Source organism: Triticum aestivum, chromosome 4B (genome assembly GCF_018294505.1).
Source record: "Triticum aestivum cultivar Chinese Spring chromosome 4B, IWGSC CS RefSeq v2.1, whole genome shotgun sequence".
NCBI lineage: Eukaryota > Viridiplantae > Streptophyta > Magnoliopsida > Poales > Poaceae > Triticum > Triticum aestivum.
In genome coordinates this window covers 426300976-426323009 of record NC_057804.1, presented here as the reverse complement: position 1 = coordinate 426323009, position 22034 = coordinate 426300976, and the positions used below count along the sequence as shown (strand labels likewise).

The following is a 22034-nucleotide window of genomic DNA, read 5'->3' as shown; positions in this document are numbered from 1 at the left end:
TACCAATTGTGCCAGATGCCATATCATGTCTGTTGCCACATCATGTCTGTTGCCATGTTACAGTCAGTACAATGTGGCATTTTCATTGTACTACAGACGCAATTTTTTCGTTTTGCCACAATGACTTTTGTGATATCTGAACACACTGTGCCTGTTTTCAGGTTATCGATTCAGATGTGGTTTCATTGCTTTTTTGTACTATATTGGGCTAACATGGCAACTTCAACATTTTGTTTTCAAGTGCATTAACCAACGTGCTTACTTGCCACGTTTATGTTCTCGACAATCATAGGGGGGAGGGGGGGCCGCGTGCGTGTTCATGCTATATTTTTGCATTCACTAGTTGACATTTTCTGTTATGTGGCAAATGCTTACCTCTTGCACTTATATTTTCCCCCTTAACAATTTGGTCTGTTCCTACATCAGCAGAATGGCTCGTGGCGATCATCAAAATGATGACAATGATTTCATGGATCCACCACAGCGTAACCGGGCAACTGGACGGAGAAAAGAGGGCGACGAGGTAACTGTCCACACACCCGCCCCATCTCCTCCCGATTTTTGTTATTGGTTGGCACTTATATCTTTTGTAGTCGTCTGTCATGAACTAAATTTTCATGACATTGCAAAACATGGCAACAGCTGATCACTTTTGTGTCTGTTTTTTGCAGAAGAAGAAACGTGTTCGCAACAGAGCCTCCCAGGAACGTCTGACTGTGTTGATTGAAAAATTCACCGACGATCAAAAGGGGGCTGCTGCTGAGATGGGTATGCAGGCTCTGATGGATGTCCGGTGCACGAACCTTGTCAACCCTGTATGCGACTGGCTTGGTGAGATCTACGAGCCTGCCTCCAGGGAATTCGTGATTCCGGGACGCGGAAGACTTTCGTTGAACGAGGAATCCGGGTTCTGCACTTTGGGTGTGCCTCGTGGACATATCAAAGTCCCGTACGAGGTCAATAATGAGATCGAGGAAGCGTTGTTCGCCCGTTTGTTTCCTGGATTGGAGTCCATGCCGAACATGTCTGTACTGGCAGATTCGCTGCAGGCCATGACGACGCACGGAGATGTTTTCAAGATGAAGCTACTCATGTACCTCATCTCAGTTGTTTTCGCGCCGACCACTTCCCTTTGCCCAAGCAACAAATATTTCCCCATCCTGGTGAATGATCCATCCTTTCTACTTTATTTTTCTTCAATCTTCTGGCTCCGATGTCACGTGTTAAGCTAATGACTGCCAGTGTTTTTGTTGTTTTTTTTCGTTTGATTTCTGATGCGGTAAACTTTTTGCCCTGAAATTTTGTGTGGTGCAGGCGAATCTGAAAAATGTGAAGAACATAAACTGGTGTAAGTTTATTGCCGACTTTCCCACGATGCTTTCAAAAACAAGATGTATCAGAAGGGTTGTCGACTGCATTTAATGGTATTTATTTTACCAGATCTCTATGTGAACTCTTGTTTATAACATAGTTTTATTCATGCATGGCAATCCGATCATAACAAGATGGCAACTGTCATAATGACAATATGGCAACTGTCATACTGACAATATGGCAACTGCCATCATATTAGCATGGCAACTGCTATCACAGTATGATGGCAACTGCCAGCACACTATGATGGCAACTAGCACATACATACTACCATTGGATCATACATTATCCTGCTCTTTTTCCCAACTACAAAGTACCCATGATGGCAACTAACATTTCTTTCTTTGTAAAATTGTTTTAAATCAGCTCATGTATGTCGACTGTCTTGATCTGTCCACCATAGATTTCTCTGGGATAGGAGGCCCGCCGCCTACGCACAAGTTTGTTGTTTCTGCGTGGACCATCAACGCTGTCAAGGTTGTGCTTGCCGCAGACAGGGCAACTGATACCACATATGGAAAACTACAGGTTAGTTTTTGTTTATCTCTTCACACGGCATGCTTACAAATTTGACATGAGGCAACCGTCCATGGTTTATAAGGCATGCTTACAATTTATTTTTGTTTTTCATAGCTGATGGCCGAGCATGCTATAGACTACAACGTGTTTGAGGGGCCTCAAAAATTTGGAAAGTGGATGGACGTGCACTCAGCTCCGTCTTGCCCTTCTGAGGTAATCAAAATATCGACATCCATTGTTTGCCGTGGATTACTTGTTAATGTCGCGCAAGCGACTGCAATACGGGTTGTTGTTGATGCTTCTTGTTTTCGTGCACAGGCGAGGGCACCAGTTGAGCATCTAATTGGGCAGTTTGCATCCGGAATGACCGGCTTGCTCGGGAAGTTGGTTGAGGGGTGGACGTCCCTCAGTGCCTCTGACAGCGACGTGGTTGCGAGGCAGTTCACTTCATTTGTCCCAGAACGTACACATCGACCAACCGGTTGCCGTGGCCGGTATGACTACAACAGTTCCCAAGAGCCCGGTGACACACAAGATGATGTAGACGGAGACGCTGGACTCAGCAAGGATGACGATGGTGACATGGATAATGTGCATCAGGACACGGATGACGATGAACATGCTGAAGTTCGCACAGGCGGCAACAAGGGCAAGGATGCAACAGATGCCCCCCCCATCGGAGAAAGTGATAGAACATACGGCCGCGAGAGGCGAGGGGGTGTTGCCATCAAGGAGGGGGAGGGCTCCAGATGATGTTGGGCAGGGTTATCGTGGCAAGAGGTCTAGGACCGATCCCGTAGCTGCCAGGAGGAGGTTCGACTTTCAATTTTAGTTTTCTGCTGTGTCTATTTTCTTGGAACAATCTCATCCATTTCTTTGCACTTGTTTTTTGTCAAGCGCGGCAATGGGTTTGTTGTCTGACAGTTGGCACCTTCTTTTTCCCCTCCATCTATTATGTGCAGTGAGCCGACCGCTGGTGGACGAGCAGCTACGAAGAAACAGGCGCCAACGCCAACCCGTGTTTCTGCTCGCTTGAACAAAGGTGCCCCCATTGCCGGTGACACCCCTTCCACCAGGTCTTCTCCTCGTACGACGACGACCAACACCGGGGATCCTGTCGTGTTGCCAGACCTGAGGAAGCCAGTCAAGAAGTATGTTTATCCATGTGCTTTCATGTACATAGTGGTATTTTTTCTTGAATTTCCAATGCTACTGTTTCAGCTTGTCACATGTTCTTCTGTCATCGTCCCCCACGCGGCAACCGCTGTTTTTCCAAATGATTTCTTCCTTCATTTTTTTAGTTTACGGCAACTCCTATTGGTCTTTACATGGCAACTGGCATCTAGGCCAACTGGCAACTACCACTCTACCTAATGGCAGCTGCCATCTTTTACCTTTGGCTTTGTGAGCTCATCCCACACACAGGTTTCAAATTGCATTCCTGACAGAACATACACTTGTATCATTCTTCAAGTTTGCTAACATGGCAACTGCTGCTGGATGGCAACTGCTAACTATGACACATGGCAACTCATGTTCCCATTACATGGCAACTACCAGCTTTTCCACTTGTTTTTTCATTCTTTTAAGATTTCTACCATTGCAAACATATTTTTGTTCATTTTTTCATACCTTTCTCATGTGATTTTTTCTTTTTGCAGGGTGAAGAAGACTACTACGCGCGGGGCCAAGCATAGCAGTAAGGACCCATTCGAACGCCTACATTCAAAGTTGTCAACGGGGGGCAACTCAAATGTACATGAGGCACCCGGCGACAACACTGCTGCTGCACCAATGACTGCTCCCACCAACTCTGATGCAAGTGGCCGACCATCTCCGCCGGCTGCGGATGTCCAGGCTGGAACAATAGGCATCGGTACATCGGGGAGTGACGAGTCGGTATCTGCCAGGACAGCTGAAATATTGCCAACTCTTCTGGCAATGAAGGATGCTGCTGTGAGCCATGCCACCCCATCAGCAAGTGTTGAAGTGGACGCTCCCGAGACGAACCTAGGCAAGGAAGATTCCCGCTCTTCCGACACTGATTCCAAGCGCGTGCGTGGTGGCACACCTGTGTCCACGACAGAAGCCGCTGAGGCGGCAGTTCATAAGGATATGCCATCTACAGGTGAGAGTCCCGGCACAACAGCTCCAGCCCCTGTCGGTGCAGATACTGCTAAGGTGACCGTGGCGCGTGCTGGTCTTCCACCTAGGCGTCGCAGCCCCCGCAAGCAACCAACAGTCATACCCAACGCACCGGCTGTATCTAGGAGCAGGAGAGACGAGTCTGGGTATGTTGCTGCGTCCACACTGTTCCCGCCACCCGCCAAAAGCAGTGTGATGGAGAAACCGCAAGACCGGAGCACAATTGATGCAGGTGTGAAGCCGGGCACGAGTGACGCAGGTGAACGGCCAGAGCAGACTGCGCTTTACCCGCAGTGGAAATCCCCAGCATAAATCTGCGCACTTCCAGGCTCCCAGTCAATGTCGGTGTCCCCTACAGCCCAAACAAGAAGATTGCCATGAAAGCTGCTGCTGATACCGCTGACAACACGCCCCGCCCTGCAAATAAGCCCGAACATTCTGTAGCGGCCGATTCAGATATGTTTGTTGATCTTTCACCATTGGATTCTGCCCCGCAAATCGTTCGTGGTCCGGCCAGTAGGAATGAGAGGCACCCAATGGCATTTACCCCACCGAGCTTCAGCCTTGGCATCAGTCAAGATCAACCGGTGGTGCAAGATCCTTTGCCAGTTGCCTTTGCTTTCCCAGGAGGCATGCCCGCAATGATGGCGCAGCCAATGGTCGAGGGCAGGAAGGCTGTCAAGTTTGCGGAGCCAATTGTGCAAGGTACACTTGTCATGTCCTTATGATTTTCCTGTATACATCTTTGTAGTTTGAATTTTGTCCCAATCATATTCTTTTGGGTGTTCTCACTTGTGATGGCAACTGCCGTGTGATGACATGGCAAGTGGATTTGATGCACCATGTCCTACATTTTTTTTGTTGCCATGCTGCATTTTTGACATTTGGGTAAACACGTGGCAACTGAAGTTGATTCATCATGGCAACTGTATTTGCTGGCACATGGCAAATATAGTGCATTCCACATGGCAACTGGATTTGCCACACCATGTCACCTGCATTTTTTTGTTACCATTCTGCATTTTTTCTGTACGGCAATCACATGGCAAGTGGAGTTGACACAACATGGCAACTGCATTTGATGTGACATGGCAACCACAATCCATCTAGATGGTAATTCAGCACAACTGCATGGCAACTGTAGTTGCCATGACGTGGCCACTGTAGTTGCACCACACATGTCAATTTCCCCACTATTTTTCTACCTACATCTCACATCATACACCCTATTTCCTCACAACCCATCTGTTTTCTGACTTTCTCCTTATCCTAACACACTTTTTATTTTTTGAATCATTGCAGGCACCCCTGAGGAAATTTCACCGTCACTTGACGAAGCTTACCGCAAGATCGAGGAGGCAGCATTGCAGAGGAGGACCTCGCGAGGGCAAGGGCAATCAAGTTCCAACTTGCCTGCAGAGACGGCATCTGAGGATACCATCAGAAGTGCCACCCCTGGTTCTGTGAGACAGCAGAGGGTAGTTCACCCACCTCCCGCGGAAGACTACGAGCCCGAATTCAGGGCCACTAAGGAACAGACCCAGCTGTACGACATCATCAAGCGGTTTGGAAATGCGAGGGCCAGCAGCAAGCACATGAAGGAGTTGAAAGCGTAAATGACCACACCCTATAATCTCTCATTTTGCTTTGTTCCTTTCTTAACATTCATCTTCTTCGTACTCTCTATACATGATGCGCTTACGTTCTAGTTCTTTCATATATTTTTTACTTAGCAGGCATGATTCTTCCATGTTATGTCGTTTTCATACAGCTCATGTTTGGACAGAACCAAAGTCATTCAATGCGGAGCGACGTACGTCGACCTGGGTGATCTCGCCGAGTCCGTGAGGCCAAACGGTAAAATGTCGACAAATGTAGTTGCATGCGGGATCGACTACATCAACAATCACATCGATGTGTGTGCCGACAAGATCATCATGCATTACAGTGTGACATGCAAAATATGGGATGGTGACTTCCACCACAAAATCCTGAGGAAGAATTTCGCTCAACACGGTGAATTCAAGCTAACACTGAAGAAATATGTGAGTACTCCTCCCCTGTCTGCACTGTTTTTTCACATGGCGTGGTTTTTGCCATCTTCTGCACTTGTGATTATGTGGCAGATGTTTTCATGTGGCAACAGCTGCCGTGCACATTTACTTCTTTTGTTTTTTGCATCCCGTGCGAACTACGTGGCAATTTGATTGTAAAATGCACGGCACATTTTGTTCACCCATAACCAAACATTCTACGTGATTCTATTTTTTTTGTTCCTCCGCTGTTCTTTTTGTGTAGTCTGCTTTCTCATTCATTCACTTTTCAAATGCAGGTCATGTTCCCCATGTTCCAGGATCTTGCACCACATGACACTCAAGACAAGTGTGGTCACCACTATGCGATCTGTCTTGACCTGAAGAACCAACGTTTTGAGGTGCTTGATTCAATCCGTTCGGAAGCTGATTCAGATCTTACTACGCATGCCGAATTCTTCATCAACAACCTCAAAGAGACATGGAACCGTCACTACGAACATTCAAAGGTCCAGATCAGACATTTCCCGATTGAGTATGTGGCGACTGTGAAGCAAGGGAACACGTAATTTCTTAACCCCCTCCTTCATGTGCCGTTTACATCAATGCAACCCCTATTTTTGTTGTCACATCTGAATTGAAGTCTATCTTTGCTACGTCTGTCCTTTTTTGCGTGTTCATCTGAGTCTTTTTCTCGTGCAGTACGGACTGTGGCTTTCATGCGCTGGAATACTTTGCAAAGTGGGAAGGCAGAGTTGTCCCCGCTATCACAGCCGCAACGGTCGCTGAGCTCCGGAAAATCCACACATGGAACTGGTTGACGAATGAAGATTTCAACAAGCGGTCCGGAGCACGCGAGTTCGTGGAGGAAGCTGTCAAGAAAATCAACAAGAAGTACAAGTGATCACGTGGTGTTACACACCGGACGCATACCTTACATTCTGTTGCTGAGGAATGTAAGGTACTTATCTCTTTGTCATCGTCGAAAACTATGTTTGTGTGCTATGTTACGACTGCAACCCCGCGCAGGCTACTATGTAGTGGTGGTGTGTGAGCGACAATTTAGTAGTTTCTCTAATATATGTGTGGATGTGAACCTTTTTTAGGCGTTAATGCACATATGTTTTTATGTTTTATCATTATTACAATGGTTTCATCGCTTACAGCACCAGTTTGCTGTTTTGATTGCGTCTATGATGTTTTAAAACAGATGGCAAATGTAGTTCAACATACATGGGTAGCGAAAGTCATCGTCGGTTTTCATTTTGTCTGTTTTGCTTCTTCTTTTTCATCGCTAAGTGCACCGGCTAGCATGGGGTAGGGTTGATCATGCATCCACAACCTTGGCTGCGGTTTATGCACGTTACGCCTTTTTCCAACTTGTTTCCCATACATCGCCCACAACACACTATGTTTCTCTAAACCGCGTGGTATTTGTCATGGAAATATATGTCATGCAGAGTCATTTCAAATACCATGGCATATTTTCAGCAGAGCTAACATGGTAGATACAGTTCAAACACCATGACAGATCAATCATAATTAACATGACAGATACAGTACAACTAACATGGCAGATCCAGTACAACTAAAATGGCAGATCCAGTACAACTAGCATGGCATATTTAGTACAAAGTAGCATGGCATATATTTAGTATAAAATAGCATGGCATATATTTAGTACACATAACATGGCAGATTTAATACACATAACATGACAGATTAAGTATCCATAACATGGCAACTGCATTTCTCCACTCAATGAATTTTCCTTCCACTTTTGATGCTCCTCAAGAGTTATTCTCCCGATTTAAAAAAAATCTCATCGTCTAGGGTACAAAACAAAATGTCCACAAGGACCATGTCACATTGCCCTAATTTCTGCTCATGGATTACCCGCCCCTTTCTTCGTTTTCTTGTGTTTTGCTTGAATCTCCAATCCTGACTTGTACCTTATCTCTCTTGGGCGACCCTTTGTGATGGAACGGGGTGGGTTCCTGACCTGGGTTTGTGTGCTTGCTGTTCCAGATCCTATCTCCGAGTTTTCAGATGATGGCCCCGTCGATGAAGGCACACTTGATGTGCGGGGGAACTGGTGTAAGGCTTCCTCAGCTTTCCTCTTCTTGATCTCATCAAGCTCTCTTTTCAGTGCCTTCCTGTGTTTTTCTGCGACTCTCGCTGTCTCATCACTCTTGCACGCTTCATCAATTAGCTCAGCATAGTTCTTTGTCAGCACAACGTGCCTCACGGCTTCCATGGTTGACTCAGGTCTCTCGTCATGCACAGCCAGAACCGCGTGTGTTGTCTGCGGCGCCAACGCGTCGTCAGCGTCCCAAGTCCATCGCCGCCTTATGAAATGGCGGGGCATCCGTGTCACAGCGTTCATGTCCATTACTTTTAGTATGTGACAACACACAATGCCGTCCCGTTCGAACTTGCAGCATTGGCAGTAGTATTCGCCTTGCTCGATCGAGGCTTTCACGAAGTAGTTCCTTCCTTTGTCTGGGTCTTCAGGTTCTGAATCCGACATGCCCAAAATAGAACACACCTTGAACGTATGTTCGTCCACCTGAAAAGCTGTGAACATGCTGGCACGTTTTATTTCTTTTTGGAATCTGCAAGTTTTGTGTGTTTTATGTTAATCTATCGTGCGATCTTTTTTTTGTAACACGTTACGCTGTCATGGAAATAGAAATAGATTTTTGTTTGAATATGGCAAACATAGTACACTGAACATGGCAAACATAGTACACTGAACATGGCAACTGTAGTATACCAGACATGGCAACTGCAGTACACCAGACATGGCACCTGCAGTATACTGAACATGGCAACTGTAGTACACTGAACATGGCAACTACATTACAACAGACATGACAACTGCAGTACACTAGGCATGGCAACTGTACTACATTTTCAACTGGTCATCGTCATTTCCACACCAATATTTCCCCCAATGGAAGCACATTGCATAAAACATGGCATCTACATTTGAGTAAACATAGCAATTGCATTTTCAATAAATATGGCAGTTGCATTTCAGTAAACATGGCAATTGCATTTCAGCATATGCGTTGACAATATAACATTTTTCAGTTGACATTGGCATTTGCATACCAACATGCCCCAATGGAAGTACAGTTCATTAAACATGGCATCTGCACTTCATTGAACATGGGAAATGTATCCGAGTAAGCATTGTAAACAGAATTTTCATTGAACATGGCAACTGCAGCTGAGTAAGCATGGCAAACAGTATTTCATTAAACATGGCAACTGCATATCATGGCAACTGCATTGCACTCTACTAGGCACCTACTGCCTTAGTGCTTTTGCGCAAATAAGACCGTAACGCAACTGACTTACTTGTTAAAGATCTTGTTTGTGTATATCTTGCTCATTTGCCTCTCCATTGGTAAATACGTTAGCAATTTCGGCTGCTTTAGCGCGGTGGTAGCTTCTTGCTGTAGCTCAGATCCCAGAATTTTTTGTTGCAGAGCTGTGTACTGCTTGGCAAACTGTAGCAATGAGTTGCCAGGACTCACGTATCGCTTCAAAACAGCATTGAACCCCTCGCTGCGCTGCGTAGTCTGCAGAAAGGGGAAGAAGCACTGCATGAAGTAGGCGGGCACCCAGTACATTCGCTTCTCCCACAGGCTAGCAAGCGTCTCGTTGTCTTGGACTTGATGTGTTTCAACCATGGCCATCCAGCTCCTTTCAAACTCCTCGACCGTCAAGCTGTGGTCCACGCACAGCTCGAATGCCTTGTGCAGCTCTGGACGGTCAGCAAAGAACGGTCCTAGCGTCTCCTCAGCCTTCTTTATAATGTGCCACCTGCAGTGCCTGTGCACTGCCAACGGAAAGACCTCCTCTATGCCTGCACGCATGCTGAAATCCTGGTCTGTTATTATGTTCATCGGCGCAAGTCCATCCATGCACTCCAAGAAGGTCTTGAACAACCAGACGTACCCATCCGTGTCTTCGTTCCGAACGAGCCCGCAGCCGAACTGCAACGACTGATTGTGGTTATTTATTCCTATGAACGGAGCGCATGGCATCTTGTACATATTGGTGAGGTACGTCGCGTCGAATGAAATGCAATCTCGGAAATGTTTGTAGGCTCTCCTTGCAGCACCATCCACCCAATACATGTTCCTGACACGGTCCTCATCGTCCAACCTTATCCTGTAGAAGAAATCTGGATCTTCCTTTGCTTTCTCATCGAAGTAGGCAATTGTAGCCTCTATGTCAGCCAGCCTGCTCTCTCTACGGTACTTGGCCTGTAGGTTTGTGACGTCAGCCGGTATGTACGGCATGCTACTCAGTTTCCCCTTTTTGCTGTGGATGAGTGATAGTATCTGGACCATTCTTGATGGACCGACGTTACAATCATGTAGCAGCTTTACGAATTGCCTTTCGACTGGGGTGAATCCTCTGTGGGCGGTCAGAAATTTGACCAGGTCGAACTTCTTTATGAGTTTGTGGTTGTGCTCGTCAAAATATTCAGTGACCACATACTGTGTTCCATCTACGTTCAGCTTACACCGGACAGGGCATCCCGTCTTGAGAATGATTCCTCTTTTTCGTTCCGGAACGACAGGCGCAACACCTTTCCCCTTCTTGTTCCTCCGTGCCTTGTGGCACCTCATCTCACCTCTGCTGTACTCATTAGTTTTCTTAATTTTCCTATGGTACTCGGTGTTGACCGCAAATCCATGGAACTTTGCATATGTCTGGTAGTATTCCTTTGCTTCTTCGAACGATTCAAATCTCTGCCCAATGTACGGTGGCTGAGGTACCACGATCTCTGATTGCCCACCATCTTCATCCCCTTCTGCCTCGTCGTCAGTTTCATCATTCACTTCAGTATCGGCGGCAGTTCCATCCACTTGAGTGTTGGCAGTGCTTGTGTTCAAAGGGGTGCTTGTCGGTATTGCTGGAATGATTGCCATTCTCGACTGTGACTCGAAATTGTCTGCGTCATGATTGTCTGCTGGCTGGTGGAACGCGTCTTCCGTGCGCTCAGAGCTCCCCGCAGTAGATGTCCCCGCGCCGCTGTTAACTGTAGTTGTAGGCCCTGTAATAGGAAAAACAGGTACGAGAGTAAGTTTTTTGTTTGAATAACATGTGTATCGCAACGGATCACACCATCTACGAGTGATTTGGCACGACATCATTTCAAACAGCAAGCCGTGAGTCTGCGCGTGGACATGTACGGCAGCTATAGCTGTCCAGTGATGGCAGCTACTGTTCAACAAACATGGCAACTATTGTTTTTTGCCTACAAATAACTACAGATAACAAATGTAGTGCTGTTTTTGTGGTTCAGTTTTTTCCCTTACCTTGTTGTGTTGCATTTGACCTTCTTGTGTGGTCTGTGACACCAAAATGACGTGCTCCACCTGCAATTTGTGAAGCTTGCCACGAGACGTTTGCCGGGTTTCCACCAGCGTAATAACCTGTACGCAAAGTAGTGGTTGGTCAATTCATGGCAAATGCATTTTGTGTTAGCACGGCAACTGCAGTTGCCCCTGATGTGGCAACTGCAGTTTTACTGGCATGGCAACTGTATTTGCATCGGCATGGCAACCGCAGTTGTTCCTTCATGGCAGCTGCAGTTGCCATGGCATGGCAAATGTAGTCGCACTAGCATGGCAACTGCAGTTGTTCTTCCCTGGCAACTGCAGGTGTCCAGGATGGCAACAACAGTTGTCCAGGGATGTCAAGTGTAGTTTCTAATACATGGCAACTGTAGATGTCCAGTCATGGCAATTGTAGTTGTCAACTATGCTCCTTCTGCTAATTGATCATCCGCAACTTCACTTTTTTTATGGACTCACCTGTGTATGACGTCGATGGCAGGTACATTGGTGCTGCCTGATGCCACGCGCTGCATGAAGGCTCTGCATTTTCACCCGTGGTAACTCGTGAGTCCTTTTGCCAGTTTTTTTGCATGTTCATTTTTCATGTCCACAGCAGTATGTGCTCTTTTCTCGTTTTGCATTACCTTGATTATCCATACAAGCTAGTTGAAGTTGGCTGCCCGTACATTTGTCAGTGTTAGCGCCTTGTGAGTGAACTTGCCACGGGGGCCCCCTAATTGTGTTTTGGTCATAAGAACCTGCGAAAAAATGACAGTGTACGACATAAGTAGAATGTCATCTTCATCGTTGCGAAGATGGCAACTGTTCTCTTCTTTTGTTATCACGCATCATACCTACGCCTGCATACTGTTCTAGTAGTGGCAGCAACGGCCCTGAAGAGATGAGCTGACTGTACTCTGTTGCATCCCAAGGGGGCGTTTCTGGCCTTTGAGAACCCCAAGCATCAGCGCCATCTTCGTGATTCATTCTTTCCGTGTCTCGCTTCTTTCCAATGTGTTCTCAATCACTGCATGAACAAGAAGGCATCAACAATCCACAAGAATTGTATTCTTCTGCTGCTTGCACATAGAAGATATGGATGGCAAGCGACGGGTCAAAATAGGTGGCAGCTACTGACAACGAAAGGTGGCAACTGTCGTTATACACAAGTGGCAATTAATTTCTTCCAGCCCTCTTCATTCCAAAATTTGTCCCTCCTGTCCTTCTTTAGTGATTCCTACTCATCCATTTTTCATACTCAACTACTTGCGTCAATTAAGCTAGGAAGTTAAGTCAATTTCAAACGTAGTACATGGCAGATCTGGTGTACTCTGCCTGGCAATTGCGACTACACACTGAACCATGTAGTGTTCTACCCCTATAGCATAGATCCAGCACAAGATCGGGAGATTTTCAGCCTTAAGGATGAGAAGGTCGAGATCGGGAGATTTTCACCTGGTTTTTAGATGACCGTCTCTGGAGGGCTGGGTTGGAGTTTGGGGCTGGGGGTGGGGAGGGTTGGGGTGTGGTTTTGAGGTGGGAGTGCCCTACGGATCTGCTCTGTTTGCCATGGCAACCATAGAAGGCCGGTGACGGAGGTCGGGGTTCGAGAGGTGGGGGATGATGGCGGCAGACGAGAGAGGGGATGGATCGGAGGCCGGGAACTGCTTGGTCGTGCGGGCAGCGGGTCGGCTTACCCGAACGGGGCAGTGCGGGCGGGGCTGGCACGCAACGGACGTGCGGGCCGTGCGTTTGTGCGCGCGGACGTGGTCGTGCGGGCCGGTTCCCGTCCATGCCACACGAGGCGTGCGAGTGGGTTCCCGTCGACGCCACACGTGTGACAGTTATTCGGACCCAAAAAAAGAGTTCGGGACTCTTTATTTCCGCGGTCGCTGACGTGCGGGCCACCACCCGTTGTGTGTGCCGCAGCACAAGACGTGGCGGGCCGGCGTCCCGCAGCAGCGTCGCGCCCTCTTCTTCGAGCTCCGGTTCCAAGGCCAGCTCTCGGGCCAGTGACAGCCGCACAACCGCTCGTTGGTCACCACCCAAACTCCACTCGCCACCGGCGCCCACAACCATGGCGGCGCACGCGCTGCTCACCGTGCCGCACGCGACCGCCGGCGCGCGACTGGCCGCACCACTTTTCACCCCGGCCGCGACCAGGCCGAGCCTCTGCCGCGCGAACTGCCGGCCCGGCTCCCTCACCAACCAGCAGCAGCGGCTGCGCCACCTTCACCCTGCCGCTGCGGCCACCAAGCCCGGAGCCATAGGTATCCCGCGACCTCCGTCTCTCACACTGGTCGCTTTGATGATGCTGCTCAGCTCGATCTGTCAAAGCCACACGCACGCGCGCTTACCATGATCGGCGCGATTCGCAGGGAGCGCCGCGGAGGCTGCTGCGGCGCCGGCGGAGGGGCTCGTGGGGTCGCTCCAGGGGGTGGAGGTGTTCGACCTGAGCGGGAAGGCGGTGCCCGTCGCTGATCTGTGGAGAGACAGGAAGGCTGTGGTTGCGTTCGCCCGTCATTTCGGGTGGATTTCACTGTTTCTGTTCGGGTTATTTGTCGAGCTACGGTGATTATTTTGTGTAGCTGAGATGGTTGGTGCTGGTTGTTTGCAGGTGTGTTCTATGCCGAAAGAGGGCCGACCTTCTGGCGGCTAAGCAGGTTAATTCGATGTCTCATTGATTCCTCACTTTATTAGTTACTAGTGATACAGGAACATGCGAAATGCCGTCAATTGCTCAAAGCTATACATTCTGTTGCTTGTCATTTGCCATTGAGCAAAAATGAAACTCCCTTTTTTCAGAGGCCGTGGGTAACATACTAACACCTTCAGGCAGGCGTAAGCCCGCCGTTGACGCGTAAAAAAGACATACTAAGACCTGCTGATGTTTGTTGGCTGCCGAGATGTTTCAGTAATTCGGCACAGCATAAGGCCTTCCTAAGTTAGTTAATGCGAAAGCTAACATGCTGCGTTCAGTTTCACTAGTTAGTGTATGTAGCTCCTGAATTCAGTGTATACCTTTTGTAAACTGTTCTTTTACGTATATCTGATCTTAATTCAGGAGGCAATGGAAGCTGCAGGAGTATCTCTTGTTTTAATCGGACCAGGTACTGTTGAACAGGTATGTGCTCTACTATGGGAACACTTCATTTTTTTGGTGTACTTGGTGGTCGTGAAATACAAACAGTTTTGCTAAAGCACATCTAGAGGTGCCATAAGTATTGCACATCTAAGTCCTATGTCATTGATCTTACGCAGAGATTCGTATGGGTATTTCCTTTTTTTTCTTTCTCCTTTCCTTTTTATGCGTGATTGAGTCACTTAGACGTGCGATAACTAGGACATCTAGATGTGCCCTAGACAGACCCAGAAATACAAAAGGTAATGTGGAGGGTAAGGATAGTAGGATAATATGTACTGGTGTTTGATGTGGTATTGTGGTAAGACACCTATTCCTGAAGTAACCACGAATCCACGATCACGTCATTATCACTGTTTGATGGGCATATGCCATAGTATTTAATACTACATGTATTTTTATTCATGAACAAGTTGGCATGCAGTTGTCTCTGAGGGTCTGTTTACTTTATTTGCCTTCAGTGAAATATATATTGACCCATGATCTTGTAATTTCTTTGAAGTTTGATTGTTACTGTACAAGAAAAGCTATCATGTAATTGATGAAATAATTGTGTTTTTATATTGATCCAGGCAAAGGCGTTTTCTGATCAAACCAAATTCAAAGGAGGTAATATTATTGAATCGCCTTTATCCTGCCCGTATGACTTTTACACCTATAACAATGCTAACATGCGAGTATATACATTGACTTAAATAAATATTACTCCCTCCGATCCATATTAATTAGCTAAACAAATTAATAAATTATCCTCTGGTGTATAGATTAAAGTGGTAGCAATTAGGGCCAGAGCTTAGTTGTGATAAGTGGGCCCTGCTGCCCCTTCTAAATGAAAAACTCACTATGAACTATAATTATATCACCCTAATCCCTCTTTTAAATAGAAGTCCCGCTACTAAGTATCATTACTTTCTACTTATACACCAACCAAAAGGAAGTTAGCAATAGTTTATCGGAATCATGTAGCATAATTTATTGGCCGTATCTGCATTTTGGTTCAGGGTCCGCCACTGGTAGCAATGATTCAGTGCTGTGATGCATCAGTATATCTTGAAAGCATTTTCCACTTAGGTTCTGAAAGCATGTGGAACCTTTTTTGTGCAAAAGTATTTAAGCCTTCAAACCATCATTGTCGCATGAAACCAGTTCTCTTAATTATGAACCTATTCCCATGAAACGCTTTGCACAGAGTGCTCCTGAAGCTCAAATTGTACAAGTTCCCAGTAATTATGCAACAAGGGCAGCTTAAGTATAGTCTTTTGGGGAAAGGAAATAAGTTGTTGACGAAACATTTTTGTTTATTAATAGTTCTCAAAAAATGAAAATGAAAATTATTTGTATCCCTCGTTAAAGGTATTTGACTCTATAAATCATACTGATGCTGACTTGGATTGGACAATTTGTGGAAATTGTTCCACTATTACAAATCTGATAATAATATTTCGCAGAAGTATATGCCGATCCAGATTACTCATCATATAAGGCTCTGGAATTTGCCAATGGCTTATTCTCAACATTTACTCCATCGGTAAGTCCTACTGGATAACTTTCCTATTGTGTAGTTTCTGTTCATCGACAGATACGTAAAACGTTCATCATGTCGCAGGCGGGTCTGAAGATTATACAACTGTACAGGGAAGGATACAGGCAGGACTGGGAACTGTCATTTGAAAAGAACACCAGGACGAAAGGCGGATGGTATGCTTCGGCCTTGCTTTGGCCGTTGGAGCTCTGATATAATTCTCTTTGGACCATTGTTTAGTTGTGGATCAGTTTGAGGAACATTTGTCTATCTTTCTTAGGTATCAAGGGGGGCTCCTTGTTGCAGGCCCAGGCATCGACAACATCTCCTACATCCACAAGGTCAATAAGCAAAGCCCTTCGTGGCACCATTTTCTATTTGATCATTCCCCTGGATGGTGAATTACTGGCTGTAACTTTGTGTTGTGTAATCCTTCATCAGGACAAAGAAGCTGGAGATGACCCTGAAATGGAGGATGTTTTGAGAGCTTGTTGTTCCTAGATCTTTAGTATTGCTTTGATCTCAAACTTGAAATAAGAATAGAGCTCCTTTAGTATCCCCACTGTCAAATGCTCTCGTGTATAGTCGTACTAGTCGAGTGCATAGATGATGAGTCCAGCAACACTTGTCCAGCGCCGGTGAAAACAAGATATGTTCATATGAACTAGGGAGCATAGCGTGTGCGATGCTTTGGTTGTATTTTTATAAACCCTAGTAAACCTACTGCATTAGTTAGTAAAAAAAGGATGTTCATTGCACTTGTTGTGATTTCACCTTTCCTTTTTGTAGGTAACGTTGCTTTCACCTGCATCAGTACTTTCAAGAGTCAAACGTAAGAGCATCTCCAGCAAAACCACCTCACCCCTATATCCCTATACCCTATACTTCCACTCCAGCAAAACCTCCAAATCGCATCCTCAAACATGCACCCTCATATTTTTTGTTTCCTCCGTTTCTAAATATAAGTCTTTCTAGAGATTCCACTATGAACTACGTACGGAGCAAAATGAATAAATCTACACTCTACATATATTTATATACATTTGTATGTAGTTTGTGGTGGAATCTTTAAAAAAACTTATATTTAGGAATAGAGTGATACTATTTAAGATCACGTAACTAAGCAATATCTTTTGCTACACAAGTGCTTCCTTCGTTCATAAATGTAAGATATATTCTTTTGAATAAGATGTATATAGACACGTTTCAATGTGTTTGTTCCAACAAAAAAAAAATACTAATATGCTATGTGTTGGCCTTAAAATATGCTATTAGCATGCTATTAGTGAAACATTGTACACTGGTCTATCAACTGGATCTAGTTTCAAGATATCAATGTGAGAAACGCAATGATGAAAAAATAATTTATAATTTGGATGCTTGGCAAAACATATTTCAATTGGAAATTTGGATCTCACAAAAATAAAGATGTACAGAGCGCCATCCCGTTCTGGTCCAGTGAAAAAAATCTCTATGATAGTGACAGGTGACGCACACATGGTATTTGATGCAAAAGATGCGCTCAAGGCATCTCCAAGAGCGCCCCTAAATCCTTCATGTTTGTCTAAACGGGTAGGACAGTTTTTTTTCCCAACTCCCCCAACATATGATTTTATTAGGGAAAGGGAAGCTGTTGGTGATACTCTAACGAGGATAAAAATAGGGGTCTATCCTGTGATACTAATTCAAAACTATGCTCAGGTTCATCTACAATAGATGAACAGTAATTTTGGAAAAATAGTAAAAAAGAAAAAGAAATTAGGCATCCAAGATGCTCATGTCTGTGTAAATTTTTGTGGTGTTTGCACATTTGAGGAGCTCGTAAAAAAATCAGCTCTGAATAGTGTTCTTTTTCAAAGTTTCTCACACACTTGAAATTTGTTTTTTTTTTTGACACGAGCTCTTCAGATGTCCAAATACCACAAAAATTTGCACAAATCTTACATATATAATATGAGCATTCTGGATGCCTAAAAAGTTCAGATTCTTTGATATCTTTTACTTTTTTTAATTTATTAATCACGCCGGGTGTAGATGGACAATAAATTAAAAAAGAAGGACGCTGATAACGCACACACGTATAGTGGGAGCAACACCCGCCCACACACCTTACAACATATAAACTGCGCCGTGTCACCGCATGCATGCATGTGAGAATCTTTTTGAATTTTTAGTTTTTAAAATGTTTTATCTCTTAAATGAAAAACTCGATTGAAGATCCGTTTTCACCATTAAATCCATCGCGACGAAATCTTCAAAACTAGATCTCATATCAATATGTCTCGACGGCATTTTTTTAGGGGTTAAAAGTTGTCATGTCTATTGCACATGAATTGCCATGATGTTTACACTGAAGTTGCCATGATATGTTTCAGCTATTTTTTCTTCTACCTTTAAAAGTAAATTTTGACATATTATAAAACAAGAATTAAGAAACTAGACTTGCCATGAACCATAAACTAAAATTGCCATGATACATGCACTTAAAGTTGCCATGATTCATACAAAAAATAATTTTCATGGTCAAAGTACTGGGATTGTCATGGTCAAAATACTAAAATTATCATGATCTATTAAACTAAAATTGCCACATGGCAATTTTAGTGTAAACACTATGACAACAACAGTGTAAACATCATGGCAACTTTTGGCCATTTTTTTTGGTCGAAACATATCAACATGGGATCTGATTTTGAAGATCTCGTCAAGACGGATTTAATGGTGAAAACTGTTTTTTAATTGAATTTTTAATTAGGAGATAAAACATCTTTAAGCCGAAAACTAAAAAGATTCCCGCTGATGTCATCTGTTTTGACGTGGCAAAATGAATGGTAATGGGGACGTTTGGACCATGTTGCTTCGTGTCACACGTGTGGACATTATCATTTGAGGAAAAAAAATCACAGAGGCATTTTTTTTAGAACCTTCACGGAGACATCTGGCGCACAAGAAAAAAAAACGTCAGCGAGACGTTGCTGGGCCAAGTTAGTACGGGCTTCGTGGGCCGCGCGCTTGGCGCATAGGGCAGAGTGCGGACCCGTCTCCGTCCCTCCCATTCTCCCCAACCAAAACCACAGCCACACTACAGTTCGAATCCCGCCGCCGTCTCCGCCGTAGTGCCCCCCACCCCTCCTCCCCGGTGATTCCGCCTCCAGATCTCTCCACATGTCGGAGAGGAAGCGCCGGGCGGGGGCAGATGCGGCCGCGGGGGGTTCGACCTCGAAGAAACCGCGCGGCGCCTCGGCTGCCGCATCCTACGCCCAATCCCTCCGCTCGAAGCTCCGCCCGGACGCCTCCATCCTCGCCTCCCTCCGCGCCCTCGCCTCCGCCGCCTCCAAATCCAAGCCCGCGGCCGCGTCCTCAGCCGGAGCGAAAGCCCTCTCCGAGGACGACCCGGCCTCCGCCTCCTCCAACTACATCGTGGTCGCCGACCAGGACACCACCTCCGTCACCTCCCGCATCAACCGCCTCGTCCTCTCCGTCGCGCGAAGCATCCTGGCTGGCCGCGGCTTCTCCTTCGCCGTCCCCTCCCGCGCCTCCTCAAACCAGGTATACCTCCCGGATCTCGACCGCATCGTGCTCCTCCGCCGCGAGTCCGCGAGGCCCTTCGCCAACGTCGCCACCGCGCGCAAGGCCACCGTCACCGCGCGCGTCCTCTCCCTTGTCCACGCCGTCCTGCGCAGGGGCATCCACGTCACCAAGAGGGATCTCTTCTACACCGACGTGAAGCTCTTCGGCGACCAGTCCCAGTCGGACGCCATCCTCGATGACGTCTCCTGCATGCTTGGATGCACCCGCTCGTCACTCCATGTCGTCGCCTCTGAGAAGGGCGTTGTGGTTGGCCGCCTCATTTTTGCTGATGACGGCGACGTCATCGACTGCACGCGAATGGGCGTCGGCGGTAAGGCCATCCCGCCCAACATTGACAGGGTGTCAGGCATTGAGAGCGACGCTCTGTTCATCTTGCTTGTGGAGAAAGATGCTGCTTTCATGCGCCTCGCCGAGGACCGGTTCTACAACCGTTTTCCGTGCATCATATTGACAGCAAAGGGCCAGCCGGATGTTGCCACCAGGTTGTTCTTGCGCCGGCTTAAGGTAGAGCTGAAGCTGCCGGTGCTCGCATTGGTGGACTCTGATCCATATGGGCTCAAGATCTTGTCCGTGTATATGTGCGGCTCCAAGAACATGTCATATGACAGTGCCAATCTTACAACGCCAGATATCAAGTGGCTCGGCGTGCGGCCAAGTGATCTGGACAAGTACAGGGTACCGGAGCAGTGCCGGCTTCCCATGACTGATCACGATATCAAGGTAGGAAAAGAGATGCTAGAGGAAGACTTCGTGAAGCAAAATGAAGGGTGGGTGAAGGAGTTGGAGACGATGTTGCGAACAAAACAAAAGGCTGAGATTCAGGCTCTCAGCTCCTTTGGGTTCCAGTACCTGACTGAGGTATATCTACCCCTCAAGCTGCAGCAGGAGGACTGGATTTGAGATCTCTTCTGATGGCAGGTGAATAGATGATCGTGCTGCTCTTTATCTTTGTCTTCATGTTAAGTTAGGTTGATTTCATTACTGATCCAATACATTCTCATCTTCTTGATGCATTTTACCAAGGACATAAGCCTTATGCGAGTTAAGTAGAAAATTGTTATCATCTGTGGCTTAGAATTAGTATTTATGTACCTTGGCATTGCATAAAGGCATCCTTCCTCATGACTAGTCGACTGACAAAGCGAAGAATATTCAATCAGGATGCATGAGTTAACCAGTATTGCTACTAAACCTGGTGTCATGTTTCCAGCTGCAGATGATTTAGAGAAAGAGCAGCTTGATCGAGGAGCATCAATTTAACACCTGCGGGGGGCTAGCTTAAAAATATCTCATCTGTGCCGCGTAACATTTGTGTGGCAGTCCCTTTGTATGATTTTATGTATTTGAAAAACCGTATGTTGAATACTTGTGAGACCTTTATTTAGAAGTATCTGCATCCGTGGAATTGGATATGCCTTATGTGTATTTGAAAAAAATTATGTTGCGTTTTTCTTGTACTGCTGAAGATATAATTTGGTGTAACTTCTGATGCCTGTATTTAGAAGCTAGCATTCGCATCTGGAAAATCAGTTGCAAGAGATTAGAGCTACTGCGATACTTTATCTTTTTTCTTTTGCGGGGATACTTATGTTTATCTGTACTAGCACAAATGCCCATGCGTTGTAACGGGGCAATACATATTCTATTGCACAATATCAATTTTGTGTGACATATATCTTTAGGATACATATTCTATGGTCCAATATCAACTGTGTGTACCACATATCTTTTTGACTATCACATACATCAGGTGACAATGTTGACCTTTTTTACTGTTGAACTACTGCTTCCTCCACCCTACATATATGTCTCTTTGTGTTCGGCGTCATCTTATAACGACTCTCTTTCTGTACCGCTCGATCTTTCGATGACTCTCTAAAGAGGTTCATGTCAGCTGGGGTTTGCTTGTCTTGATTGATCGAACAATGGACGTTTTCCATCTAAAAAAACGATGGGTGTTGCCTCATGTTGTAAGAAATGTTTAAATTTGCATTATTTCAATTTTCTTTTTGTTCGAGGGTGATCGGTAAATGTGTCTATCGGGTAGCAACTCAAAAAACCGTATGAGTATTGTAGGAGTACCAATGCACATGCACAATAGCTTTATGAGATAGCTTAAGCCACTATTGAATAAAAAAAAAATTGGTAATCACTTTAATGGTAAAATTGCACTGACTCTTTAGAAATGCAAATATTCACTCATACCTGCTACAGAGTATGCAAAAGTTCATACATTAAAAAGCATACAGTAGAGCAGGGGTGGCCGATTGTCTCTTCAACTAAGGGAAAATTAGATAGTAAAGAAACAGATTCCCAAACTATGATTTTAGGCATGAATTTTTTTA

At 45.7% G+C, this 22034-nt stretch overlaps 2 protein-coding genes across 3 annotated transcripts; one reads left to right on the top strand and one right to left on the bottom strand.

Moving 5' to 3' along the window:
- Positions 1–8076: 8076 nt before the first annotated feature.
- LOC123090150 (protein FAR1-RELATED SEQUENCE 5-like) lies at positions 8077–13513 on the bottom strand (the record flags this gene model as incomplete). Its single annotated transcript, XM_044511579.1, has 6 exons — positions 13367–13513; positions 12121–12192; positions 11414–11530; positions 9755–10351; positions 9438–9661; positions 8077–8686 (listed from the first exon to the last, which is right to left on the bottom strand). Coding segments are annotated over exons 1-6 (1767 nt in total), but the record flags the coding sequence as incomplete, so codon positions are not given.
- LOC123092505 (DNA topoisomerase 6 subunit A3) lies at positions 13379–21197 on the top strand. Of its 2 annotated transcripts, XM_044514301.1 has the most exons (11): positions 13379–13704; positions 13813–13963; positions 14052–14097; positions 14499–14558; positions 15149–15185; positions 16025–16104; positions 16183–16274; positions 16379–16439; positions 17585–17610; positions 19374–20607; positions 20900–21197. In XM_044514301.1, the coding sequence occupies exons 1-10, from the start codon at positions 13512–13514 to the stop codon at positions 20587–20589; spliced, it is 1962 nt and encodes a 653-aa protein (XP_044370236.1). In that variant the 5' UTR covers positions 13379–13511; the 3' UTR covers positions 20590–20607; positions 20900–21197. The 2 variants fall into 2 exon arrangements, with proteins under 2 accessions (XP_044370236.1, XP_044370235.1); XM_044514300.1 differs by lacking the exons at positions 13379–13704; positions 13813–13963; positions 14052–14097; ... (4 more) ...; positions 16379–16439; positions 17585–17610 and having other exon boundaries at positions 19136–20607; positions 20906–21197.
- The last annotated feature ends 837 nt before the right edge of the window (positions 21198–22034 follow it).